This window comes from Mustela nivalis (genome assembly GCF_964662115.1).
Source record: "Mustela nivalis genome assembly, chromosome: 5".
Taxonomy (NCBI): Eukaryota; Metazoa; Chordata; class Mammalia; order Carnivora; family Mustelidae; genus Mustela; species Mustela nivalis.
Window position 1 is genome coordinate 84102074 of NC_139024.1, and position 25242 is coordinate 84127315.

General features: G+C 36.4%; 1 protein-coding gene across 6 annotated transcripts in view; it reads left to right on the forward strand.

The window, feature by feature from the left end:
• The window catches only part of ZFAND3 (zinc finger AN1-type containing 3), a 335420-nt gene that overhangs the window by 252449 nt on the left and 57729 nt on the right, over positions 1-25242 (forward strand). For all 6 annotated transcript variants that reach the window (XR_014312227.1, XR_014312228.1, XM_082732291.1 and 3 more), the window contains one exon: positions 2772-2954. Coding sequence is in view for 4 of the 6 variants with exons in the window: in XM_082732291.1 (XP_082588417.1) it covers positions 2772-2954 (183 nt within the window). In the remaining 2 variants the exon portion in view is untranslated. The remainder of the gene's footprint in view (positions 1-2771; positions 2955-25242) is intronic.

Sequence of the window (25242 nt, forward strand, 5' to 3'; positions counted from 1 at the left end):
AGCTTTTCTCACTCAACATTGCATTTAAGATGTTTCTGTTGTATATGTAGCATTCATTAATTTTAACTGCTATAGAACATTCCCTTACATGAATGAATTTTAATTTATTTTAATCTATCTTGTCAATGGACAATATTCCTGTGTACCTGTTACCTTCATATCCCCCTCTTCAACCTAAGAGACAATCCTATCCTGAATTGTTAATTATTTTTTTAATTGTTTAAGCATACATATTCCTAAGTAGTATATTGAGTGTTGCCTCTTTTTAACGTTTATGTAAATATAATCTTACTATGTTTTTTAGTGACTTTTTTTTCAGTGTTACTGTTTTGAGATTCATTCATAGCAATTTCACAGTTTCATTTTCACAGTATATATTATTCCATTATATGAATATAGTACGATTTATGGACCTTGAGGTTGTTTCTGACTCTTTATTTTTATTTTTACTTAAAAAAAATTTTACTTATTTATTTATTTGACAGAGAGAGTGAGAGAGAGAGAGCACGATAGGCAGAGAGGCAGGCAGAGAGAGAGGGGGAAGCACACTTCCCGCTGAGCAGAGAGCCTGATGGGGGCTCGATCCCAGGACCCTGAGATCATGACCTGAGCTGAAGGCAGAGGCTTAACGCACTGAGCCACCCAGGCGCCCCAGTTTCTGACTTTTTACTATTGCAAACAATATATAATTAACAATTTTTGTCATGTGTGTTGAGATTCAGTCATATGACTATGTGAAATGACTGAGGTATAGGTAATGTTACTTGCATCTTCATCTTTACTGGATATTGATAAGTAGTAATTCATTATCATTTATTTATTTTCTAATTTCTTATTTGACCCATGAACTTAAATTTTTAAAATTTTTAAAATACTTTTTAAGTTTCCAAAATTATATAGAATTCTTATCAATATTTAATTTACTTTCTCTGTGGTGAGCTTACTCTTTTTGTATTACTAATTCTTTGGCATCTGTTAAGACTTTTGCTTTTTTGTTTAGCTTTTTGTCAGTTTTTATAAATATTCCTCATGTTTGAAAATAATTTACTAACTTACTCTTGGGTATATGAGTGTAAACTTACTAATCTTCTCTAATTTTACTAATTATTTTGGCTGAGACAGGTATAGTAAAATCTTCCCATTATGATAGTAAATTTGTCAGTTTCCCATAAATCTTTTTTGCTTTATATATTTTGAGATGTTGTTATTAGGTACATACAAGTTTAAAATTGTTTTATCCTCCTGGTAAAGTATTTGTTTTCAGGTAGGGGTTTGTGTGTGTGATTTTTTTTTTTTTTTCTTACTATCATATAATGATTCTCTTTTTTTTCCTCGAATAGTGCCTTTTGCCTCAGTCTCCATCTCCTCACACTACTGTAGCTATTACTGGCTTTTTTTTTTTTTTAAGATTTATTTATTTATTTGAGAGGGAGGGAGAGATATATGGGGAGTAGGGCAGAGGGAGAGGATTCTCAAGCAGCCTCCCTGCTGAGAAGGGAGCCTCAAGTAGGGCTCAGTGCCACAATTTTGAGATTGTAACTTGAACTGAAATCAAGAGTCAGACATTTAACTGAGCCAACCACATGCCTCAGTGTTACTGGCTTTTTAATCATGCATCTTTGCTGGTACTTTTTAAAAATAGACTTTAAAATTTTCTTTATCGTAATGTTCATGCTCGTAATGTTGGTTGTAAACTTATAAAATAGGACCTAGTTTATTCAATTTGAATGTTCTCTTTTAATTACTAAGTTTAGTCAGTTTACAATTATTACCATTACTAACATATTTGTACTTATTTCTACAGTCTTATTATGTGTTTTCCATTTATCCTGCTTTTTTCTGTGCTCTTTATTTTCTTTCCTCTGTTGGTTTGAATAACTTCTTTATTCTTTTTTCCTTCTTCTGACTACCCCTAACATTTTACTTGTATTTGGCTTTGTAAAATCTTATGTTAAACTGGTTGGTTTATCTAAACATAGTGATTCGAAGGGACACATGCACCCCAATCTTCATTAGCAGCAGCAGGGTCCACAATATCCAAGATATGGAAAGGCCCAGATGTCCATTGACAGATGAATGGATAAAGAAGATGTGTTGTATATATACTATGGAATATTACTCAGCCATCCAAAAGAATGAAATCTTAATATTTGCAAAAAGATGGATAGAACTGAGGTTATTATGCTAAGTGAAATAAGTCAGTCAGAGAACGGCAAATATATGATTTCACTTGTATGTGTAATTTAAGAAGCAAAACAGATGAACATGGAGAATGGAAGGAAAAACAAGATGAAAGCATAGAGGGAGAGAAGCCATAAGAGACTCTTAACTCTAGGAAACAAACAGGATTGCTGAGGGGGATGGGTCAGTGAGGGGGGTGGGCTAACGGTGATGGGCATTAAGGAAGGCACTTGATGTAATGAGCACTGGGTTTTTTGTGCAACTGATGACTTACTAAATTTTACCTCCAAAACTAATAATATACTATATGTTAATAAAATTTAATTTAAATAAAAAATTGGTATGTCTGCCATATTTCTGAACAATACAGGGACCATGGAAAACTTTAATTCCAGTTACCCTCCACCAGTGGAAAGTATGTATGGTATATGTTTTTAACCAGTATTTTACTTCCTTTTTTCATTCAGAGTAGTCTTTATTATTGCTCCTATTACATTGAATTTTTATTTTTATACTTTTTTTGTTTTCTAATTCCCAAGGAAATTATGAATGCCCTCATTAAACTGGTTATTATCACTCTTTCTCTTCAGATTTTCAAAAGAAACAACCAGACGATGATTCTGCTCCAAGTACAAGTAACAGCCAATCAGATTTGTTTTCCGAAGAGACCACCAGTGACAACAACAATACCTCTATAACCACGCCAACTCTTAGTCCCAGCCAGCAGCCGCTTCCGACAGAATTGAATGTAACTTCACCAAGTAAAGAGGAGTGTAAGTGCCTACATCTTTGCAGTGTTAGACAAAGCAGCCCAAGAATTGTATGATGAGCTTCTTAGTAATGCTTTGTCTCAGAAAAAAAGATAGCAGTTCTTCTAAATCAAGATTAAGTGTTGATGTTTAGGCCCAAGTCAGCCAGTTAGGGAATAAATTTTAGCTATTCTGTAGAGCTTAAGGTCTTTTTAAAAGATAGCTTTTTTTGTTAACTGTCAAGGTGTGAGGTTTTCAACCAATCTAGGGCAGTGGTTCTCAGTCCTGGCTGCAAAATAGAAGATTAAAAAAGAAAAAACAAAACAATTACAATCTTTGGCACTATTCTCTCATTCTAATTTTATTGACCTGGAGGCAGGCCCAGGGATTTTTCTTTTTAACTCTGTAGAGGATCCTAATCTACGCTAATTGATGAGAACCACTGGTCTAGAGAACTTACTCCTGATTTAGGAACCTTGGATTGAAACCTTACCTTCTGTCGCTCTTTTGGGCCTTGTATGTTTTTAGGCAATTAATGAAGATAACAACACTGGGCTCCATCCCAGGACCCTTAGATCATGACCTGAGCCGAAGGCAGAGGCTTTAACCCACTGAGCCACCCAGGCACCCCATTATGATGATTCTTAAATAATAAAGACTGTGAGTGTTGAAGAAGGGTATTGGTTTACTGGAAAAAATTGTGCTGAAGACAGATACAAGGTGGTGAAAAGACATTCTAGAAGACAGAGTAGAATGAGCTTTAGAGGAAAGCTACATGGAGTTCTGCAGTGGCAAATGACCCCTTTAGGGCCTTTTATAGAGGACAAGGCTGGAAAGGCAGATGATAATCAAGTCAGAGAGGTTTAAATGCTCAGCTAAGATATTTAGTCATGTTTTTGAACAAAGAAAGTAATATTATTACAGTTTGGAGAAGTAACCTGGCAGTAATGAAAATGGGAAGGATTATACTAGAATAATATTGTAGAGGAAAGATTTTTAAATTACTGTAGCCTATTGAACAGAGGCTCAGAAGAAGGTATAGAAATCCTTTAAGATGAGGGAAGAAAAAAAGATTAAAATGGTAGTAGTATGGGGCACCTGGCTGGCTCAGTCATTATGTGTCTGCCTTCACCTCCGGTCATGATCCAGAGTCCTAGGATCAAGGCCTGCATAGATCTGCCTGCTCAGCAGGAAGCCTGCTTCTCCCTTTCCCACTCCCCCTGCTTGTGTTCCCTTTTTTGCTTTCTCTCTCTCTGTCAACTAAGTAAATAAGTCTTAACCAAAAAGTAAATGGTAGTGGTAATGTTGGGGTAATAGGTTTTGTTTTGTTTTAAAACATCTATTTGGGATCATGTACTTAATGAGAAACAGATAAAAGATATGGTCCCTTGTCTCAGAAAAACACACACCATCCATTTATACCCAGTTTTGAATAAAATGTTTTTAAGTTCACTATGGCCTTTAGGTGAAGGACTCCTTGTTTAAGGGAAAGTTTGGAGCTGGTCAGGACCTCATCTGATTAGATTCGTATATACCAGCTTCAGGCCACAACAAACCAACCAGAGTAGCCTAGTTGTGTGTGAGACTGAGATAACAATAGCTATCATTTATTGAGCATGGTGTTTGTAAGACATTGTTCTGTATGTTTTGGACATTTTCTCTTAGATGTCTCAAGATAACCCAGTGCAATAGATATTATCATTTATCCCCATTTTAGAACTCAGGAAACAGGCACAAAGAGATCAAGTAATTTGTGGTCACAAACAACTGGGTACCAGAACCAGGATTCAAATTCAGCCATTTGACTTCAGAAACTCTGCTTTTAATCTGTTAATTCACCATGGGAAATTTAATTGCCGCAGGGAATAGAAATTTTCACGTTGCCAAAATCAACACTTCCTCTCTGTAATTAAGGCATGTGGACACTCAAATCATAACCAGAAGTTAATTTTATTAACTCATCATGAAAAATCCTGTAGCAGGGATTGGATTTACAGGGATTGGACTTGTTTACACGTAGGACTAAAACATTATTCTGGAGACAGACCTTTCTGGGAAGCCAACCCATACAAGGATTTATATAGCAAATGGTAAAGTGTGGACTCACCAAGTGAAATTAAAATGAAGTGAATTTTTAATTGAGTCAGGCTGATTATGAGGTGTACTCTAAGTCCATATAACGGAGGTCTTGCGTTCAATGCAAGATTCCATCTTCATGCCCTTTTCTCCCTCCTCTGCCTGGTCTGAGACCTGCTCTGAGCTTTGAAGCCCCGGGACACAATACTTCCTGTATTTCCATAACTTGCCAGTCTAGGCCATTGTATACTGCCGTGTTTTTTCTCTTGATAAATAAATACCTTCAGTCTGAGTAAGGATGTCTCCTAGTTCTAGTAGCTTCAGATCTATTCTCTCTGATGACATCACTGCTTTAAACCATTATGTGTTCATCTTAAGTTAAATTTACTGAAACTAATCTTATTCCCTAATGCTTATAAGGCTCATTGTAATCCTCAGGTTTTCATAGATCTGAGGAATTGAGGAGATTTGCTAATCTGAGATATGATGATGACTTTCATGTTTAAGTGGGCGGGTTGAGTTGGAGCCCAGAAGAGGGAAGTCAGAGTTAGCTTCATGCAGTTGGGAGATGATCATTGAAACCTTACTGGTTAAATGAGATTGGTAAGGATGAAAGCAAGAAAAAGCAGTGAGAACAGAACCTTGAGAGTGAAATCAAAAAAGAGGAGGCAACTGAAGAAGTTGAAGAGGAGAATGATAGTGGGCAAGTTCACAGAGGCCGAGTAACAAATTGCAGCTTAAGGTGTGCTCTTTCATAGTAAGAAGGAAGATGTAAGCTCACATTTATGAAGTGTTTGCTATTTTCTTAGCACTTTCCTAATCTCTTTACATGTACTAACATTTAATTTTCGCAGGGTCTTAAAAGGTAGGTGCTTTTATTACCCTCTTTTATAGATGAGGAAGATAAATGATAGGTTCATGACTTCAGTCCAAAGTTCCAGAGCTTCTCCTTCTCAGTATAGCTCATGTTCAGCCCACTAATTTGGCTTCAAAGTCTGTGCTTGCAGCCACTATAGAATATTACCTCATTAAAATGCTGCTGCTGTAAACAGACCAGAGAGATTTGGATTTGATGATCATGAGACTGATTACCTAAATGTAAGCTATTTAATAATCTATTGCAGATTTTTTTGTATGTTCATTTAGGGTCTTTGCTGAGAGCCTTCTAGTTAGGCAGTAGTTTAAGCTCTGGGTACAGAAATGAGTAAGATTAGGTCTCTAGCCCCAAGGAGGTCACCTTTTCAAATAATATATGCCTCTCCCTGAAATTCTGGCTTGTTCTCCGACATGGGTACAGAAGAATTTGGGGATATAATGGAGGAGGCAGCAGGAGCAGTGGTCAGTTAGCATGTTATTTGCAAAAGCTTTCACACTGAGGTTGAAACTGATGTGTGCCTGATTTGTGGGTAGTATATGTAGGGACGAGGTATATCAGCTGTGATGTATCTCGTAGAAGCAGCGTGGAGGAAGTGGAGGCAGGAGATTACTTACACAGATCTTTAGTGTCCTTGGGACCGGAATTTTACCCGGTGGTCCTTCATAGCTTTCCTTATATTAGAGGTATGGAGATGTAGGAAATGGGTTTGGGAATTGCAAATCCAAGAACCACATAATTTAACTATACAGTAATTATGAATCTGTTGTTACTGTGTAGGACTGGAGTGCTGTGAATTCTTTAGGACTTGTGAAAAGGTTTTACATTTTCTGTAATAAGACAATGAGTATTGTTTATATCTGGTCTTTGCTTTTTCACTGTCAAATCAATATACAAAAAGAAAAGTGGTGACACATTGAGATATCACCTTACACCAGTTAGAATGGCCAAAATTAACAAGACAGAAAACAACATGTGTTGGAGGGGGTGTGGAGAAAGGGGAGAACCCTCTTCCACTGTTGGTGGGAACGCAAGTTGGTGCAGCCTCTTTGGAGAACAGTGTGGAGATTCCTCAAGAAATTAAAAATAGAACTTCCCTATGACCCTGCAGTTGCACTCCTGGGTATTTACCCCAAAGATACAGATGTCCTGAAAAGAAGGGTGTTTCTCCTTTTGCTGTTATTCATTGTTCTCCCAATTTTCCAGGCTTTCATAGAGGTGATAAACTGTGATTTGTATCATGTCCCAACTTTTAAAGAGAGAAAGGATAATGTTAGATTGTAGCTAGAGCACTGGAACCAGTTGTTATTTTATTGTTAAATTAGTGGCATGCTGACTGGTCACTTTAAGTCAGAGTCTTATCAGATTGGACCTAAAAGATCAAGAAAATGCCGTCTCTCCTGTAAATCAGCTTTCTTTTTACCCTGGGTTTCTCTACTTAGGACATGTTTCAGAGATTTCTGATGTGCATACCTACGTAGGTTTTAAGTTTTGTTTTTTTCCTAGTCCCATTACATATTGGATAGAAATTGAGGTGTTACGGGAGAGTTGATTGGTCTGTTTCTTTCTAGGCAGAAGAGGAAGAGAACTAATAGCCAGACAGAGTTGATATCCATACCTGATACTGGGGAAGAGCAATGGCAAGAAATGGGCTTGTATTCAAGTATTCTGACATTCTAATCTAGCAGTTAGAGAGGGCCCGCCTCATACAGAATACTTTCCTAGCTCTGTTGAGGCACATAGTAAGAAATAAACAGTAGCCAACACATATATAAAACTATATATTAAAACCATCAATTGTTTTTGTATGGTCTGAGAGCTAAAAAATGATTTTAGATGGTTGAAAAAAAAAGCCAAACAATGTTTTGTGACTTCTAAAAATTACATGAAACTTAGATTTTAGTGTTCATGAAGTTTTTCTGGAACACAGCCAAGCTCATTATTTATGTATGGTGTCTGTGGCTGCTTCTGTAATACAATAGCAGAATTGGGTAGTTACTACAGAGAGACCCAGTGGTTCTTTACAGAAAAAGTTTGCTAACCATTGTTTAACAAAGCACTTCAACAAACATTTTTCTGGAATCATCCTGACAGTGTGCAACTTAGGCATGGGTACTCTCCTTCTTGTTCCACAAATGAGAAAACAGTTTGCATGGTACTTTCCTTTGTGTCACATGTCAGGACTGGCACTCACCTCTGGGACTTTTTCATCCATAATACTCAAGATTTTTCATACTCTTCTATACTGCATCTATCCAGGAGATGCTTTTGTTATAGCCAAAAGAAAACATACAGAAAAAGTGAGAACCATACTAACCGGCATGTTAATGAAGATTGTTCATGATGAAAGCTTCATTTCCAAGTGCTGGCTGGATTTTCTTTTAATTATGACAGTGATTCCCAAAATAGAAATTTGAGAACATTCTTTATCTGTGGTTAAATTAATTTGGTTGAATAGAGAGATTTCCATTGTTTCCTTGGAAACTGGTTCTTTGTGGTACCCCAGCTCCCTCAGGCATTTAGAAAGTAAAATAAAATAGTACTGCATTTTAACAGATGTCCTTGCCAGACTGCCCTTGGGTCTTTTTTGCACAAACGTTGGGTGGGCTTCACTGGCTACTAGTCTTCAGTCCTGTCTGAGAATCCCTTGTCTGTCCCCTGGAAAATTAATATCACAGCCACCAAGTAGCTAGACTGTTTGTTTTTACCAATTAAGTTTCTAATAATCTTTCAGGGAAACTCGTTTTCCCTTTTTTAGACTTCAGCAGACCAGATAGATATTGGGCATAACAGGCTAGCTTATTCTAGGAGAATATTTAGAAAATATTACCTATTAAAAAATTACTTTATGACTTCCTGGTGGGCTGGTTTTAAATGAAATATGGTGGGGAGAGTTATTTACAGTTCTCTCTGTATGTGTCTTTCTTTTCCCTTTTTTCTAATGAAGCTTGAGGCATCAGGCCGTTTATCAGAGATAATTATACAACAGATGGAGCTTTTCTGATATATAATAGTCTCAAAGTGGAAGATTCTTTCCCATAATGAAGAATGCCCAAACTTTAAATGTCTCTTTTGATTTTAATTTAAAGGTTTTTTTTTTTTTCAGTGCATTTATTTATCCTGGAGCTGATTTTATAAAGCGTGCTGCTTTTATTATAGCTGTCTACTAAAAAGATTGATACTTTGCAGTATAGTATGATAACATATAGTTATATGCTGTATTGAATCACATGGCTGTAATTTACCAGGATCAATGTATGGGATCATTAAATTAATCCCTGTCAAAAAGCAGAAGGACTTGAGCAGTTTAGCAGTATTTTTTAATCAAAATGATTTCTGTTCCATAATGTTAGCTGGGTTGAAACTTGTTCAGGCACTTAAACTATCATCTGACCTTCAACTTGTAGTCAAAATAAAGGCCAAATTAAAGTAGAACCATGAATTTTAAATTACTCATTTGCTGGCTTTTTGTTCCTTGAGAGTATTAATTATATTTTTAAAGTATACAAGTAAAACAGAGACATACAGGTTTATATAGAATAGAAGGTGAAAACACTCTTTTCACATCTCTCTCCCCAGTCCGCCACTAAATTCCCATTCTTTCCAAAGATAATCACTGTTCATTCATTTTGGATTATATATTCTTTTTTAGCGCGGCTGTATATATGTTTGCATACCTAAAGATTTTCTTCATTTTTATACAGATGAGAACATACTATATATTGTGGTTTTCTTTTTTAATTTAACAGTATATATTTTTTAATATTTATCTTAGAGAAGAGAGCTCAAGCTTGAGTGCACAGAGGGGAGGGGCAAAGTCGAGAGAGAGAGAATTTCAGGTGGACTCCATGCTCCATATGGAGAATGCCTGGCTTGATCTCACAACCCTGAAATCGCAACCTGAGCCGAAACTGAGAGTCAGATGCTTAACTAACTGACCCACCCAGGTTCCTCAGTGGTATATTTTAGAGATTTTCCAGATTAACCATAAAGGCCTGTGTAATTCTTTTTAAACTGCTTCAAAGTATTTCATATTTTTATTATTAATTTCTCTTTTCAAAGTCAAGTCTTTGGTGTTTTGTCTTCTACTTTGTGTCTTTTTAAAAAAATTTACATGTAGTGTATTATTTGTTTCAGGGGTATAGGTCTATGATATATCAGTCTTACACAATTCACAGCACTCACTGTACCATGTATTCTTCCCCCAGCCATCCCATCGTTCCCATCCCCCTCCCCTCCCCTCCCCTTCAGCAACCCTCTGTTTCCTGAGATTAAGAGTGTCTTATGGTTTGTCTCCCTCTCTGGTTTTGTCTTGTTTCATTTTTCCCTCCTTTCCCCTATGATCCTCTGTCTTGTTTCTCAGATTCCTCATATCAGTGAGCTCATATGATAATTGTCTTTCTCTGATTAACTTATTTCACTTAGCATAATACCCTCTAGTTCCATCCAAGTTGTTGCAAATGACAAGATTTTGGTTTTTTGATGGCTGCATAATATTCCATTTTAGGCATGTACCACATCTTCTTTATCCATTCATCTGTTGATGGACTTCTAGGTTCTTTCCATAGTTTGGCTACTGTGGACATTGCTGCTATAAATATTGTGCTGCATATGCCCCTTCAGATCAATAACTTTCTATTTTTAGGGTAAATACCCAGTAATGCAATTTCTGGGTCATAAGGTAGCTCTATTTTCAACTTTTTGAGGAACCCTCATACTGTTTTCCAGAGTGGCTGCACCAGCTTGCTTTCCCCCAATAGTGTATGAAGGTTCCCCTTTCTCCGCTTCCTCGCCAGCACCTGTTGTTTCCTGACTGGTTAATCAGCTATTCTGAGTGATGTGAGGTGGTATCTCACTGTGGTATCGATTTGTATTTCCCTAATGCCGAGTGATGTTGAACACTTTTTCACGTATCTGTTGGCCATTTGGATGTCGTCTTTGCAGAAATGTCTGTCCATGTTTTCTGCCCATTTCCTGATTTGTTCTTTGGATGTTGAGTTTGTTAAATCCTTTATAGGTTTTGGTTACTATCCCCTTATCCGATACATCATTTGCAAATATCTTCTCTCATTCTGTCATTGTCTTTTGGTTTTGTTGACTGTTTCTTTCTTTGTGCAAAAGCATTTGATCTTGATGAAGTCCCAAGAGTTCATTTTATCCCTTGCTTCCATTGCTTTTGGCAGTGTGTCTTGGAAGAAGTTGCTGCTGCTGAGGTCAAAGAGGTTGCTGTCTGTGTTCTCTTCAAGGATTTTGATGAATTCCTGTCTTACATTGAGGTCTTTCATCCATTTTAAGTCTGTTTTTATGTGTGGTGGAAGGAAATGGTCCAGTTTCATTCTTCTGCGTTGTGGCTGTCCAGTTTTCCCAACATCATTTGTTGAAGAGATTATCTTTTTTCCATTGGACATTATTTCCTGCTTTGTCAAAGATTAGTTGACCATAGAGTTGAGGTCCATTTTTTGGGCTCTCTCTTCTGTTGCATTAACTATGTGTGTGTTTTTGTGTCAGTACTGTACTGTCTTGATGGTTATAGCTTTGTAATAGAGTTAGAAGTCTGGAATTGTGATGCTGCCAACCTTTGTTTTCTTTTTCAATATTTCTCTAGCTATTTGGGCTCTTTTGTGGTTCTATATAAATTTTAGCATTATTTGTTCCATTTTTTTTTTTTTTTGAGAAAAGTTGATGGTATTTTGATAGGGATTGCATTAAATGTGTAAGTTGCTCTAGGTAGCATAGGCATTTCAGCACTATTTATTCTTCCAGTCCATGAGCACAGAATGTTTTTCCATTTCTTTGTGTCTTCTTCAGTTTCTTTCATGAGTACTTTTTAGTTTTCTGAGTATAGATTTTTTGCCTCTTTGGTTAGGTTTATTCCTATGTATCTTATGGTTTTGAGTGCAGTTGTAAATGGTATCGACTCCTTAATTTCTTCTGTCTTGCTGTTGGTGTATAGAAATGCAGTTGATTTCTGTGCATCGAATTTATATCCTGACATTTTACTGAATTCTTGTATGAGTTCTGACAGTTTGGGAGTGGAGTCTTTTGGGGTTTTCACAGAGTATCATGTCATCTGCAGAGAGTGATGGTTTGACTTCTTCTTTGCGGATTCAGATGCCTTTAATTTCTTTTTGTTTTCTGATTGCTGGGGCTGGACTTCTAGTACTGTGTTGAATAGCAGCGGTCATAGTGGACAACACTGCCGTGTTTCTGACCTTTGGGGAAAAGCTCTCAGTTTTTCCCCATTGAGAATATTTGCTGTGGGATTTTCATAGATGGCTCTTAGGACATTGAGATATGTACCCTCTGTCCTTATATTGTGAACAGTTTTGATCAAGAAAGGATGCTGTACTTTATCAAATGTTTCTTTTGCATCTATTGTGAGAGTATCATATGATTCTTACTCTTTCTCTTATTAATGTATTGTATCACCAGATTGATTTGCAAAGGTTGAACGAGCCTTGCAGCCCAGGAATAAATCCCACTTGGTTGTGGTGAATCATCCTTTTAAGGTACTGATGGATCTTATTGGCTAGTATTTTGGCGAGAATTTTTGCACCCATGTTCATCAAGGATATTGGTCTGTAATTCTCCTTTTTTATGGGGTCTTTGTCTGGTTTGGGGATCAAGGTAATGCTGTCTTCATAAAATAATTTGGAAGTCTTCCTTCCATTTCTGTTTTTGGGAACAGTTTCGGGAGAATAGGTATTAATTCTTCTTTAAATGTTTGGTAGAACTCCCCTGGGAAGTCACCTGGCTCTGGGCTCTTGTTTGTTGGGAGATTTTTGATGACTGCTTCAATCTCCTTACTGGTTATGGGTATGTTCAGGTTTTCTATTTCTTCCTGGATTAGTTTTGGTAGTTTATGTCTCTCTAGGAGTGCATCCATTTTTTTCCAGATTGTCTAATTTGCTGGCATCTAGTTGCTCATAATATGTTCTTAGGATTGCTTTTATTTTTTTGGTGTTGTGATCTCTCCTCTTTCATTCATGATTTTATTAATTGGGGTCCTTCTCTTTTCTTTTTGATTAGTCTGGCCAGGGGTTTCTCAATCTTAATAAATCTTTCAAAGAACCAGCTCCTAGTTTCATTGATTTGTTCTATAGTTCTTTTGGTTTCTGCTCTGATCTTGATTACTTCTCTTCTCTTGCTTTAGGCTTCTGCTTCTGCGTTTAGGGTTTCTTTCCTGTTCTTTCTCCAGCCCCTTTAGGTGCAGGGTTAGGTTGTGTTCTTGAGACTGTTCTTATTTCTTGAGAAAAGCTTGGATTGCTATATTCTTTCCTCTTAGGACCACCTTTGCTGTGTCCCCAAGATATTGGACAGTTGTGTTGTTTTTGTGGTTTTTTTTAAAAGATTTTATTTCTTTATTTGAGAGAGGGACAGTGAGAGAGAGCATGAGAGGGAAGAATGTCAGAGGGAGAAGCAGACTTCCCCTGGAGCTGGGAGCCTGATGTGGAACTTGATCGCGGGACTCTGGAATCATGACTTGAGCCGAAGGCAGTTGTTTAACCAACTGAGTCACCCAGGTGCCCAACAGTTGTGTTTTCATTTTCATTTGTTTCCATGAATTTTTAAGTTCTTCTTTAATTTCTTGGTTGACACATTCATTCTTTAGTAGGATGCTCTTCGGCCTCCATGTATTTGAGTTCTTTCCGACTTCCTCTGTTGGTTGAGTTCTGGTTTCACAGGTTTGTGGTCTGGCAATATGCAGGGAATGATCCCAATCTGTGGTACCAGTTGAGACCTGATTTGTGACCGAGGATGTATCTATTCTGATGAATGTTGCACATGCACTAGAGAAGAATGTATATTCTGTTGCTTTTGGATGGAATGTTTTGAATATATCTGTGATGTCCATCTGGTCCAGCATGTCATTTAAGGCCTTTATTTCCTTGTTGATCTTCTGTTTAGATGATCTGTCCATTTCAGTGAGGGGGGGGTATTAAAGTCCCCTACTATTTTTGTATTATTGTCGATGTGTTTCTTTGATTTTGTTATTAAGTGGTTTATATAATTTGCTGCTCCCATGTTAGGGGCATAGATATTTAAAATTGTTAGATCTTCATGTTGGAGAGACCCTTTAAGTATGACATACTATCCTTCCTCATCTCTTATTATAGGTTTTGGCTTAAAATATAATTTACCCAATATAAGGATTGCCACCTCGGCTTTCTTCTGATGTCTATTAGCGTGGTAAATTGTTTTCAACCCCCTCACTTTAAATATGGAGGTATCTTTGGGTCTAAAATGAGTTTCTTGCACACAGCATATTGATGGGTTTTGTTTTTTTGAATCCATTCTTATACCCTGTGTCTTCTGATTGGTGCATTTAGCCCATTTACATTCAGGGTAACTATTGAAAGATATGAATTTAGGGCCATTGTATTGCCTGTGAGGTGACTGTTACTATATATTATCTCCTTTCCCTTCTGGTCTATGTTACTCTTTTAGGTACTCTTCTGCTTGGAGGACCCCTTTTAATATTTCCTTTTGGGCTAGTTTGATGTTTGCAGATTCTTTTAGTTTTCGTTTTTCCTGGAAGCTTTTTATCTCTCCTTCTATTTTCAGTGACAGCCTTGCTGGATCTAGTATTCTTGGCTGCATGTTTTTCTCGTTTAGTGCTCTGAATATATCATGCCAGTCTTTTCTGGCCTGCCAAGTCTCCATGGATAGCTCTGCTGCCAATCTACTATTTCTACTGTTGTAGGTTACAGACCTCTTGTGTGCAACTGCTTTCAGGAATTTTTTCTTTGTCTCTGAGACTTGTAAGTTTTACTATTAGATGCTGGGGTGTTGACCTATTTTTATTGATTTTGAGGGGGATTTTCTGTGCCTCCTGGATTTTGATGTTTGTTTCCTTCTCCAAATTAGGTAAGTTCTCTGCTATAATTTACTCAGTATACCTTCTGCCTCCCTCTCTCCTCTTCTGGGATCCCAGTTACCTACTGTTTCATCTCATGGTATCACTTATCTCTCAAATTCTCCCCTTATGCTCAGTCGTTCTTTGTCTGTCATTTCCTCAGCTTCTTTCTTCTTCATCGTTTGGTCTTCTCTATCACTAATTCTCTCTTCTGCCTCATTTATCCTAGCAGTAAGAGCCTCTTATTGCACCTCATTAATGGCTTTTTTTGTTTCAACGTGGTTAGATTTTAATTGTTTTATTTCTCCAGGAAGGGATTCTCTTGTATCTTCTGTGTATTTTTTTTTTCAAGTGCAGCTAGTATCTTTGTAATCGTATTTCTGAACTCTGGTTCCAGCATCTTACTAATGTCTATATTGATTAGGTCCTTTGCAGTGGGTACTGTTTCTTGTTCTTTTTTTTGAGGTAAGTTTTTCTGCTTTGTCGTTTTGTCCAGAGAAGAATCGAATGAGAATAGAATGAGAGAACAAAATGCTGAAAGTAACAGTGACCCCAGAAAAATATACACTAAAATCAGAAGAGACCCAAAACCAGGTGGAAAAGAAAGGGAGAGACAAAAATAATCAGGCTGGTGAATAGAACAAGCCACACACTTGATTTTGGGTGTATTTTGGTCTGTTAGAAGAAACTGCCTCCAAAAATTTTAAAGAAAGAAAAACTTACATATATACAAATAAGGGTAAATATGGTGAAGGGATGGAATATAACTGTAAAGATGAAAATTTAAAAAGATTTTTTAAAAGGATAAGTTGGTTGAAAAAACAAAGAAAAAAATTAAATTAAAAAAGAAAAGTAGAGAATGTGTTCAGGCGGGAGAATAGAACAAAGATATACAGTAAATTTAGGGTATATTTTGTTCTATTAGAAGAACTGTATCCAAAATTTTAAAGAAAGAAAAAACTTAAGCTTATACAAAATATAAGGTTAAGTACAATGAAGGGATAGAGAGAGAATATGAGTATAAAAATGAAAGTTAAAAAGCATTTTAAGAAAGGTACTGATAAGATGTTGGTTAAAATAGGAAAGAGGAGATTTTTTAAAAAAAAAATAGAAAAAGAAAAAAACAAAGAAAATTTTAAAAATTTGACTTTGAAAGACTAACAGATCATGGGGAAAAAGCCATGAAGTTTGTGTGCTGCTGTATTCCCCTAGTGCTGGAGTTTTGCAGTTCTCAGTGATGGGTAAACTTGGTCTTGGCTGGATGTTCTTGCTGATCTTGTGGGGGAGGGGACTGTTCTAGTAATTCTCAAAAGTCAAGTCAGTAATTCTCAAAAGTCTTGGTCTTTTGTTTGCTACATTTCTTTCTTTCTTAGAAGGCTTTCTGTACCACCAGTTAAAAAAAATGTCTTTTTATGTATTTTGATACTTTTATAGTTTATCTTTTTCTATATTTAGCTCTTGAATACATCTGGATTTATTTTGTATATGATATGAGGTATAGAAGTTTACCTTTATAATTTTTGCAAATGGAGAATCAGTTATCTCAAAACCATTTTTTTAAAAATTTTTTATAGACATATAATATATTTTTATCCCCAGGGATACAGGTCTGTGAATCGCCAGATTTACACACTTCACAGCACTCACCAAAGCACAATCCCTCCCCAAAGTCCATAACCCCAACCCCCCCTTTCCCCAGCAACCCTCAGTTTGTTTTGTGAGATTAAGAGTCACTTATGGTCTCAAAACCATTTTTAAAGAGACCTGATTTGAGGGATGCTTGGGTGGCTCAGTTGGTTAAGCATCAGGCTCTTGGTTTTGGTTCAGGTCATCACATCAAGGTTATGAGATCAAGCCCTACATTGGGCTCCGCTTTGAACATGGAGTCTGCTTGAGATACTTTCCCTCTCCCTCTTCCTCCCCTTCTGTTCCTCCCCTTGCTTTCATGCATTGTCTCTAAATAAATAAAGTTTTTAAATAGGCCTGATTTGAAATGCCATTATTGTTATATAAACATATGTGTGTTTTGGGGATCTTTTATTTTGTTCTGTTGGTGTAGTTATATATTCCTAAGACTGGAATATAGCTTTGTGGTAGGTATTGCTATCTGATAGAGTCAGTCCCCTTAGATTATTTTTTTCTAGATTTTGTTGGCTATTCTCTTGTATTTTCTCTTCTTGATGAATTTATACTTAGTTTATCAAGCTGTATTAATAGTTACAGTGTGATTTTGATAGGGATTATATTGAATCCATAGATTGATTTCGGAATATTTGACATTTTAATAGACTCTGAGGTCTTCTCATATAGGAATCTTACTTGTTTTCATTTATTCAGACCTTATTTTTTTGTCAGCTTTATTTATTTTTTCTTTTTTTCATTTCTAAGTAATAAGACTACTTCTAGTAGTATTTCACCAATATAGTATTTGCTGCAGGGTTTTCTTTTGTAGATATTACTAGTTTAAGGAAATTCTTCTGTTTATGGTTTGTTAACTTTTTTTTTTTAATCTGAAAAGAGTGTTGAATTTTCTAAAGTACCTTTTTAGCATCTGTGGAGTTGATCATTTGGAGTTCTCCTTAGGAATGTAATCTCTTAATTTAATGGACTTCCGGGGTTAAACTATCTCTGCATTCCTTGAATTAAACCCTACTAGTTCTTTTAGTGTCCTGCTGGCTTCAGATGCTAATTTTATTTTAGGTGTTATACATTTAAGTTAATTTTGAGTTAATTTTGTATATGGTATACATGCTATGCCTGTCTAGTTTTGGTATCAGTTACTTTAATCTTATAGAAGGCTTTTCACCTTTCCTGTTCGTAACAGAAATTTTTGTCTTATGTTCTCATTTTATGTATGTATCTATTATTTGAAAGCTTGAAGAACTTACTCATAAAACTGATTGGCCTGATACCTCATATTGGATTAGTCATAGTTTGTTCATCATTTGAAGACAATTTTGATAATACTGTTAATAAAAATTTCAGTTCCATCTAGATATCTAAATTTATTGGAATATGTAACTTTCATTTATTAATTCTAGAGTATATAATATACCAAGTACATAAACTAAATGTTTTTCTTACTCTGATACTGGTTCTTCTATTTCCTAAGTTGTCTTTGCTATGATCCTCTAGTTAACTCAGTGGAGAAATATTAAAGGTCTGGGAAGTTAGCGCTGTCACCGTTGTTTTTGGTCATATCTTGCTTCTAATCCTGTCCTAGTCCAGATGAGTGCCCTATTGATAACATATTAAACAAGAAGGGAAATTCTTCAATTGATTTATCATCACCTGTCTGGTCATTCAGATTCAAACATTCTCCCTGGGAATCTGGACCCTCATTGTATCTGATCTGTCTACCCATTTCAGGAGTGGTGCTCAGCTCTGAGCCAGGGTAGTCCCTTTTGTCCTCAGAAGACATCCTGGCACTTGTCTTACCATTTTTATTCATGCTATTAGAAGCCATCTCAAAACCATTTTATCCACACTATTTGCTTCCTTCAAGGAATTCTTTGTTTTTTACCTGTAACATCTAATCCCATATTGTTTTGGTTGTCTTTGGCCTGATAATGTCATCTCCTTGTACCAGCTTATAGGGTAAACCCAGAATTAGCAGAGACTTTATTGTATGTTGCTTTGCTCTTCCCCAGAGCACCCAGTACAGTGCTTGACAAGGTGATGCTCAGTAAATGGTTACTGATTTAAACACTTTGAAAAGTTTTCTAATTCTTCTTCCTTTACAAAACCTACTTCATGTGTTTTGGTACATTAAAGAGAGGTTTGTTATTGCCTGAACCTGATTTGGAACGACTTACTTAATATTCTTTTATTATTTTCTGTGACTGTGCTATTCAGTATCTCCAAGATGAAGCAACTCAAAAAAGAAGTTTCCCTTCCAAAGTTTGAAATTTGATTGCCTTGTTGTGGTGACAGTTCATCTCTTTAAACCACCAGAGCTTTTGGAGTAATGAAGACTTTTGTCTCTTCTTCCTCCCTCCTTCCCTTCCTTCCTTCCTTTCTTCCTTCCTTCTTTCCTTCTTTCATTGTGCAAATAGCTACTTGCTTGTTGTGAAGTAACAGTTTTTACTTATATATTTCTTTTGTCACCTCAATTACCCCTTCAGGAATCCCCTTTGCCAGACAGAAGACTAGCAGACTTTAAACATTCATGTTTAAGGGTCCCTTAAGAAATCTGCAAATCTGAAAAACTTGTTTACCATAAAGATTTCATTAGGCACCTAGGAGATTATACAGTTACTGATACTCAGATTAGGATTTGAAGCAGCATTATCACTGCCCCCCTCTATGCAAATGCAGATTTTTGTTTTATGTTCTTATTAAATGAAGTGCTCTGTACTTTGCTATGAAAGTAAAGGTCACTGTGAACAGCTACATTTCACACAGCTTTAGCCCTTTGTGGCTGTCATATTTTTCTTTCGTGTAGATACAGGTAATGGGTGAAACTGTGCTGAATCTAAACTAAATGTAAGCTTTATTATGACAGAAGTGTTTGGGTGAAAAGACTCACTAAAATAAGGCCATCGATTTGGGTGTGTTAGAAGTAGTTATTTTAACCTTATATTTTAATTGTGTTTGTGAACTTCTAAAATTCTTAGCTGCCAGTGCCAAAAATGACTACATATAACTTCCATTTTCTGTTCACATGCTATGTGATTTCATAAACTATTTCACTTTTTGATCTATCAAAAGGACATTTTTTTAGATTTAGTAAAAGCAATAGTTGCCATCTTTGTAAGGACATTTTAAAATTCCAAAATAGGAACAGTATGAACTCAGTATAAACACTTTTCTACATACATACTACTTTTCTACACTACATAAACTGTATAAACACTTTCCTAGATGATTCAAATCGTGGCATTTTCAACTATTATTTTTGCAAAGGGAGGTCCCTTTAGCAAGACCTGTTAGCAGTCATTTCTGTAAAATAAGAAGGTTAGACACAAGGACCCTCCATTCAGTGTCACTGTGGGCGCTTTGCCCGCCATGGTATGGTGACCCATAGCGGAGGCTCAGCCAAGGACCAAGGAGAAAGGTCCTGTATTCAAATTTCTTTTTAAATGTCCATAGGGCAATACCTGTGGGATAAGTAGAAGTCTTTTTCCATTTTCTCTGAAGCTTCTTTTGAAGAACATGCACAAGTCACCTCCCTTTCTGAAGCAGGCATTGCAGCCTTGCAGTTGCTGATGAGGGCCAAGATTATGAGAACGTTCTTGGTAGCTGAACTATGTCAAAAATAAAAGTTCTTCTCTTGCTGAGTGGTTTCTCCATTAATGTTGTTTTGAGATTCATGCTCATGTTGATGGTGAAATGCAAATACAGAAATCTGTTTGGGGTGTTAGTTACACCTGTAAATAGTCAGAACTGAAGCCTAAATTGAAGAAGTGACAGCTCCTGATTTCATATCCATATTAAATATGCTTTATCACAGAGAGAAACAAGTATCTAAAAGTAGAACTATTAGCCAGGTGATATTTTTGACCTCTCAAAAAAGGGTTCTAGTTTTGATCACTAAGATGATGGTGTCTTAGAATTTCAGTGTTAATTGCTATTGGACTTTATCACATTTTGGAATTTTGGTATCAGGTATTTTCAGTTTTTTAATATATCGTAAGCTCTGTTTTAGTTATACAAAGGTTCTGGGTGAGAGATCACGTCTGAAAAGCTGAAATCAAACATTTAATGGCTCAGAATTTTTTTAATTCCTTGAATCATGTTTTTACTCTATATATAAGTTGTAGAAATGGAATATCCTGGGTTGATATGACTGTAGAGTTTTCCACTACCCCTTGCCTTTCTTTGTTTCCTCAAATAGTTAACATTTTGTGGAGAAGAGGCTAGACATTTTACTGTTATTAATGCTGGTGCATCCAGTTGGTTTCCTAAGACCAGAATAAACCAATTGGCATGTGAGGAAAGTATGGAGAAAGTGGAAAGTGTATTAACCTTTAGGTTCATTGTTTTGTTCTATGTCAGTGGTTCTCAAAGGGGACTTGTAGAGGTCCCTAAGACCCATTCAGGAGTCCATTGGGTCCTTCCTTTTCCAACTATGTATCTGTGGAAGGGTGGATTTTCTTGATAGCCCTAATTTAAAATTGAAAGCACATATGGATGTGAAAAGTCAGATGTCTTCCTTTAAGACGGACAGCTCTCATAATTTTCTTTAAAATTGTATAATTTCTTTTTATAACAGTATGTTTTTATGTTGATGTAGTTATTTTTGTGAATTTTAAATGAAGTTATCTTACTAAAATTTTTTCAGTTTTAATTTCAGATCAGGTACATATCAGTAGGTATAGTCCACATAAACAGAAACTTGCTAGTATCTTTAATAATTTTTAAGTATAAAAAGATCCCAAGGGGACACCTGAGTGGCTCAGTTAATTGAGCATCTGACTCTTGATTTTGGCTAAGGTCGTGATCTCAGGTTTCCATAATTGAGCTCCACATGTAGCTCTGCAATGAGCACAGAGTCTACTTGTCCCTGTCCCTCTGCTTCTCCCCTCGTTCTATGCTCTCTCTCTCTAAAATAAATTAAATTTTTTTTTTGTTGGGGGAAAGTTCCCAAGACCAAAATGTTTTAGAACTGCTGTGCTAGACCAACATGTAACTGTGGTGAAAATCAACTATATATATAAAATAGCTCCATTTTCCTTTTGAATAGTTTTGTATGTTCGGTAATTGCTTTTGGTCTGGATTATTTTCATTCAGCAGTGAAAAATATATTTTTGAACACCTAATGTGCTAGATTACGAAAATGAGTAAGACTTTGCTCTTGCCCTTGAGGCTCATTCCATTTAAGGTCATTGCTGGGTCAAGAGAGAATATTTCTTCCAAAGCACATCCCATGGTCCCTTCAGGAATGTCCACTTTAACTCCTCTAAAAGAGTCCCATCAGTACTAGGCAAGTAGAAAGTATTCCTGATTTCATTTTATTTTTTTAAGTGTTCTTCCCTGGGGGGAGAGTGGTGTGGGAGACTTTTTAATGTTATTTCTGTTGGGAAATAGGCTAATAAGCCTACTCACACACAAACATACACTAACATTTGCAGAGCTGCCCAGCACTGTAATTTGTTTAGGGGAGCAGGGGTAGAATGGAAATGAAATTTTGTTGAGAAGCCCTTTATGAGCAAAACAGATAGCTACCAGTAGCAACTTCTGACCCACTTTGAAAATCTCCTCCTCATGAATCCCTAATTTAGATCTAAATGGTATGAGAGATCATGCAGTAAGTCAGGATTAGAACTTCTAACTGAGAAAGTAACACTTGGATTCTGTAACAAGCTTTGTAAATGGTTTAATTTGGTAGTTTCATTTGGAGAAATGGGAGGGCTATTATCTGTGCTGAAGATTTTCTGTAAACTTAGATTCCCACTCATTATATCTTTATGTATTCTTGTTTTTAATCGATGGTCCTTTTCAAACTCAATTATGTAGACAGATTAAGTGTGTTCTTTCTTATTAAAACAGTTCATGAATTGCACATTTAAGATGAGGTTGGAGATCACCTTTTCTTTTCTGAAGGAGATGACTTATTTTCTAGTGCATTTTGATTTGTTCCTGATACTCATTTCTTACTGTTTATTTCTTAACCATTTATTATTTTATGTCTCCATGTATGTATTGAAGGCTTTTAAAGAAGGAATCTTTTGCTACTGAAGAAATACAGTTTTTTTTTTTTTTTTTTAAGATTTTATTGATTTACTTGAGAGAGAGAGAGAGAGAACAAGAGAGAGTACACAAGCTGGGTGGGGGAGGTAGAGGGAGAAGCAAACTACCAGCTAAGGGGGGAGCATGACGCAGGGCTCCATTTCAGGACCCTGGGATCATGACCTGAGCCAGAGGCAAATGCTTAACTAACTGAGCCACCTAGGTGCCCTGAAATACAGATTCTTCCAATATTTTTAAAAAGATTTATGGGGTGCCTGGGTGGCTCAGTCATTAAACATCTGCCTTCAGCTCAAATCATGATCCCAGGGTCCTGGGATTGAGCCCACATCAGGCTCCCCACTTAGTGGAAAGCCTGCTTCTCCCTCTCCCACTCCCCCCGCTTGTGTTTACTATCTCACTGTCTCTCTGTCAAATAAATAAAATCTTAAAAAAAAAGAAGATAGCTTTACATTCTTAGTATAGCCATATCCGGAGACAGTGTAGAGTTTATTTTACTGCCTCCGTCACATAGGGTTTGATTTTTGGTTTTTGGTTTTTGGTTTTGCTTGGGTTTTTGTTGTTGTTGTTGTTTACTTTGTTTTTGTTTTAAGATTTTATTTATTTATTTGGCAGAGAGAGAGAGGGAGAAGCCGGCTCCCTGCTGAGCAGAGAGCCCAGTGCGGGTTCAGTCGCAGGATACCTGAGATCATGACCTGAGCCAAAGGCAGAGGTTTAACTGACTGAGCCACCCAGGCACCCCATATTTTGTTTTGGTTTTTAAGTTGCTTAATCAAAAACCTCTTGATAAGATTTTATAAATCTCTTGAGAGGGAGGAGAATTGTACCTCTTGAATCTGCTGTCAGAAAACACCTTTTGAACACTGAGCCTAGAGAAGTGAGATGCTGGGTGGTAAACAGTGTGCAGATTATGAGAGAGTGGAATTGAAGCTGGTTAAAAAGGATGATGCATTTCTAATTAGCCCATGGTGCCTTTAGTTGGAAATTAATTAGATACTGTTATGTAAATGTCATGTTAATTAAGCAAGAATAGTGAAGTGTTATGAGTCTGCAAAGGAATGGCTATTTTTGTGTATTAATGTTTTCCAGTTACCATGAAAGAGCTGATAGTAGAATATTTGTTTGATTATTGAACTTCTGGCAGTTTTTAGCTGACTGACTCCTTGACAGTCCATTTTTCTTAATTGCTGTGTTTAACACGTGTTTAAACTGCAGCCAATGAACCCTGTGGATCTAGGAACCAAAAATAACCAGTCATCATAGCTGTTTTAAGAAAACCTTTCTGGGTAGATTGTTGATCTCTATTATTTTCAAGGTTAAGGAGAAATACTGTTTTTCTGTATTTACTTAGCCTTAGATTTGGAGTGCCTAAGATGATTGCCATCCTCAACACAGCTGCTTCCAGGACTGTGTTCTCTGCTTCCTCCTTGAGTCGTAGTCTTCAACCAGTCTGTGGGACTGACTACTACATGGGTAGGCTCCGAGGTTTTTTTGACCATTAACTCCATAGGAGGCTGACAGAAAATTTGAGAATTCTGCCACTTCAGCTTGAAATATGAGTGTTCGGTAGTTAATGGATACCTTTGTTCAGTCTTTCTGGATTTGCAGGTTATAGTGAAGTTAGTATGCAGATTTGCCCCCTGTCTTCAACTGTACAGGCCTGAAATTAGTACTGTTTCTCCAAGAAAACCCACTATGCTTTTAGAAATGCTATAAAGACTTCTTGTTGGAAATACAGCTGAAGAATTATATTTCATGCCTCTCACGTGGAATTGCAAATGCAATCTATAGTGCTACATAATGTATGACACCTTTAATACAAGAATAGAAACATCCCTAGAAGACAGAACAGCGTATTCTGACTTCTGGTCACAAACCACAAACTACCACAGACATTATTTACTTGTAAATTTCAGGATCTAAATTGTTGAAACTTAGGAAAAAGTCCTTGAATATAACATCAAATGCAAAATGATAATCTGTCATTAAATATCTGCAGATAATGAAGAAATTTGGGAAAAAAAAGATATTTAATACACTTCAGCAAAAGAAAGCAAAGAGAACTCATAGTAATTGCCTAAAATTTAGTTTCATTTGCTTAATCTTAATATCATTTGGTTCAGAATCCCCAGAGAGCCTTTCATTAAATAAGGAATTTTAACTGTGGGTTTAGTTTTTTTTTTTTTTTTTTTTTTAATACTTAAAAACCCAGAACTTTTTTTCCAAACTCACTTGCCACTACCATACACTACAGGGTAATGGTGTAAATAGTTCTGTGCTTAGAAATATATTTCTTTTCTGAACTGTGATCACACTGAACACGTAAAACACATGCACATACACATTCATCACATTCATTTATAGAATGCAATTATGAAGAGCCTTCCTCACCTTGCTCTTCAGCTGTTAGCTCTGTCTACCCTCCTATTTGCAAAGAGGAAGAAGGGCCAAAATTAGAGCAGGGTTTACAGTGACTTACTGGACTATTTGCTACCATCAGGCATTAGAAAGCTCAGTAAAGAAAAGCCAAGTCCATTCCTTGATAGAGCAAGTGCCCTGACTTTGACTCTTATATCAACTCCCCAAATTATTTTGTTTGCTATACCTACATGGCACCCATGTTGTATGTAGACAAAAACTTGAAAAGGTTCCCCTTGAGTGTTTCTTAATTTTCTGTTTTCATTTTAACAGAATTGATTTGGAATTATAGATGATCCCTGACCTAACAGTGGTTCAATTTAAGATTTTTAGGCTTTAGGATGGTGTGAAAGCCATATCCATTCAGTAGAAACCATATTTGAACTTTGAATTTGGAT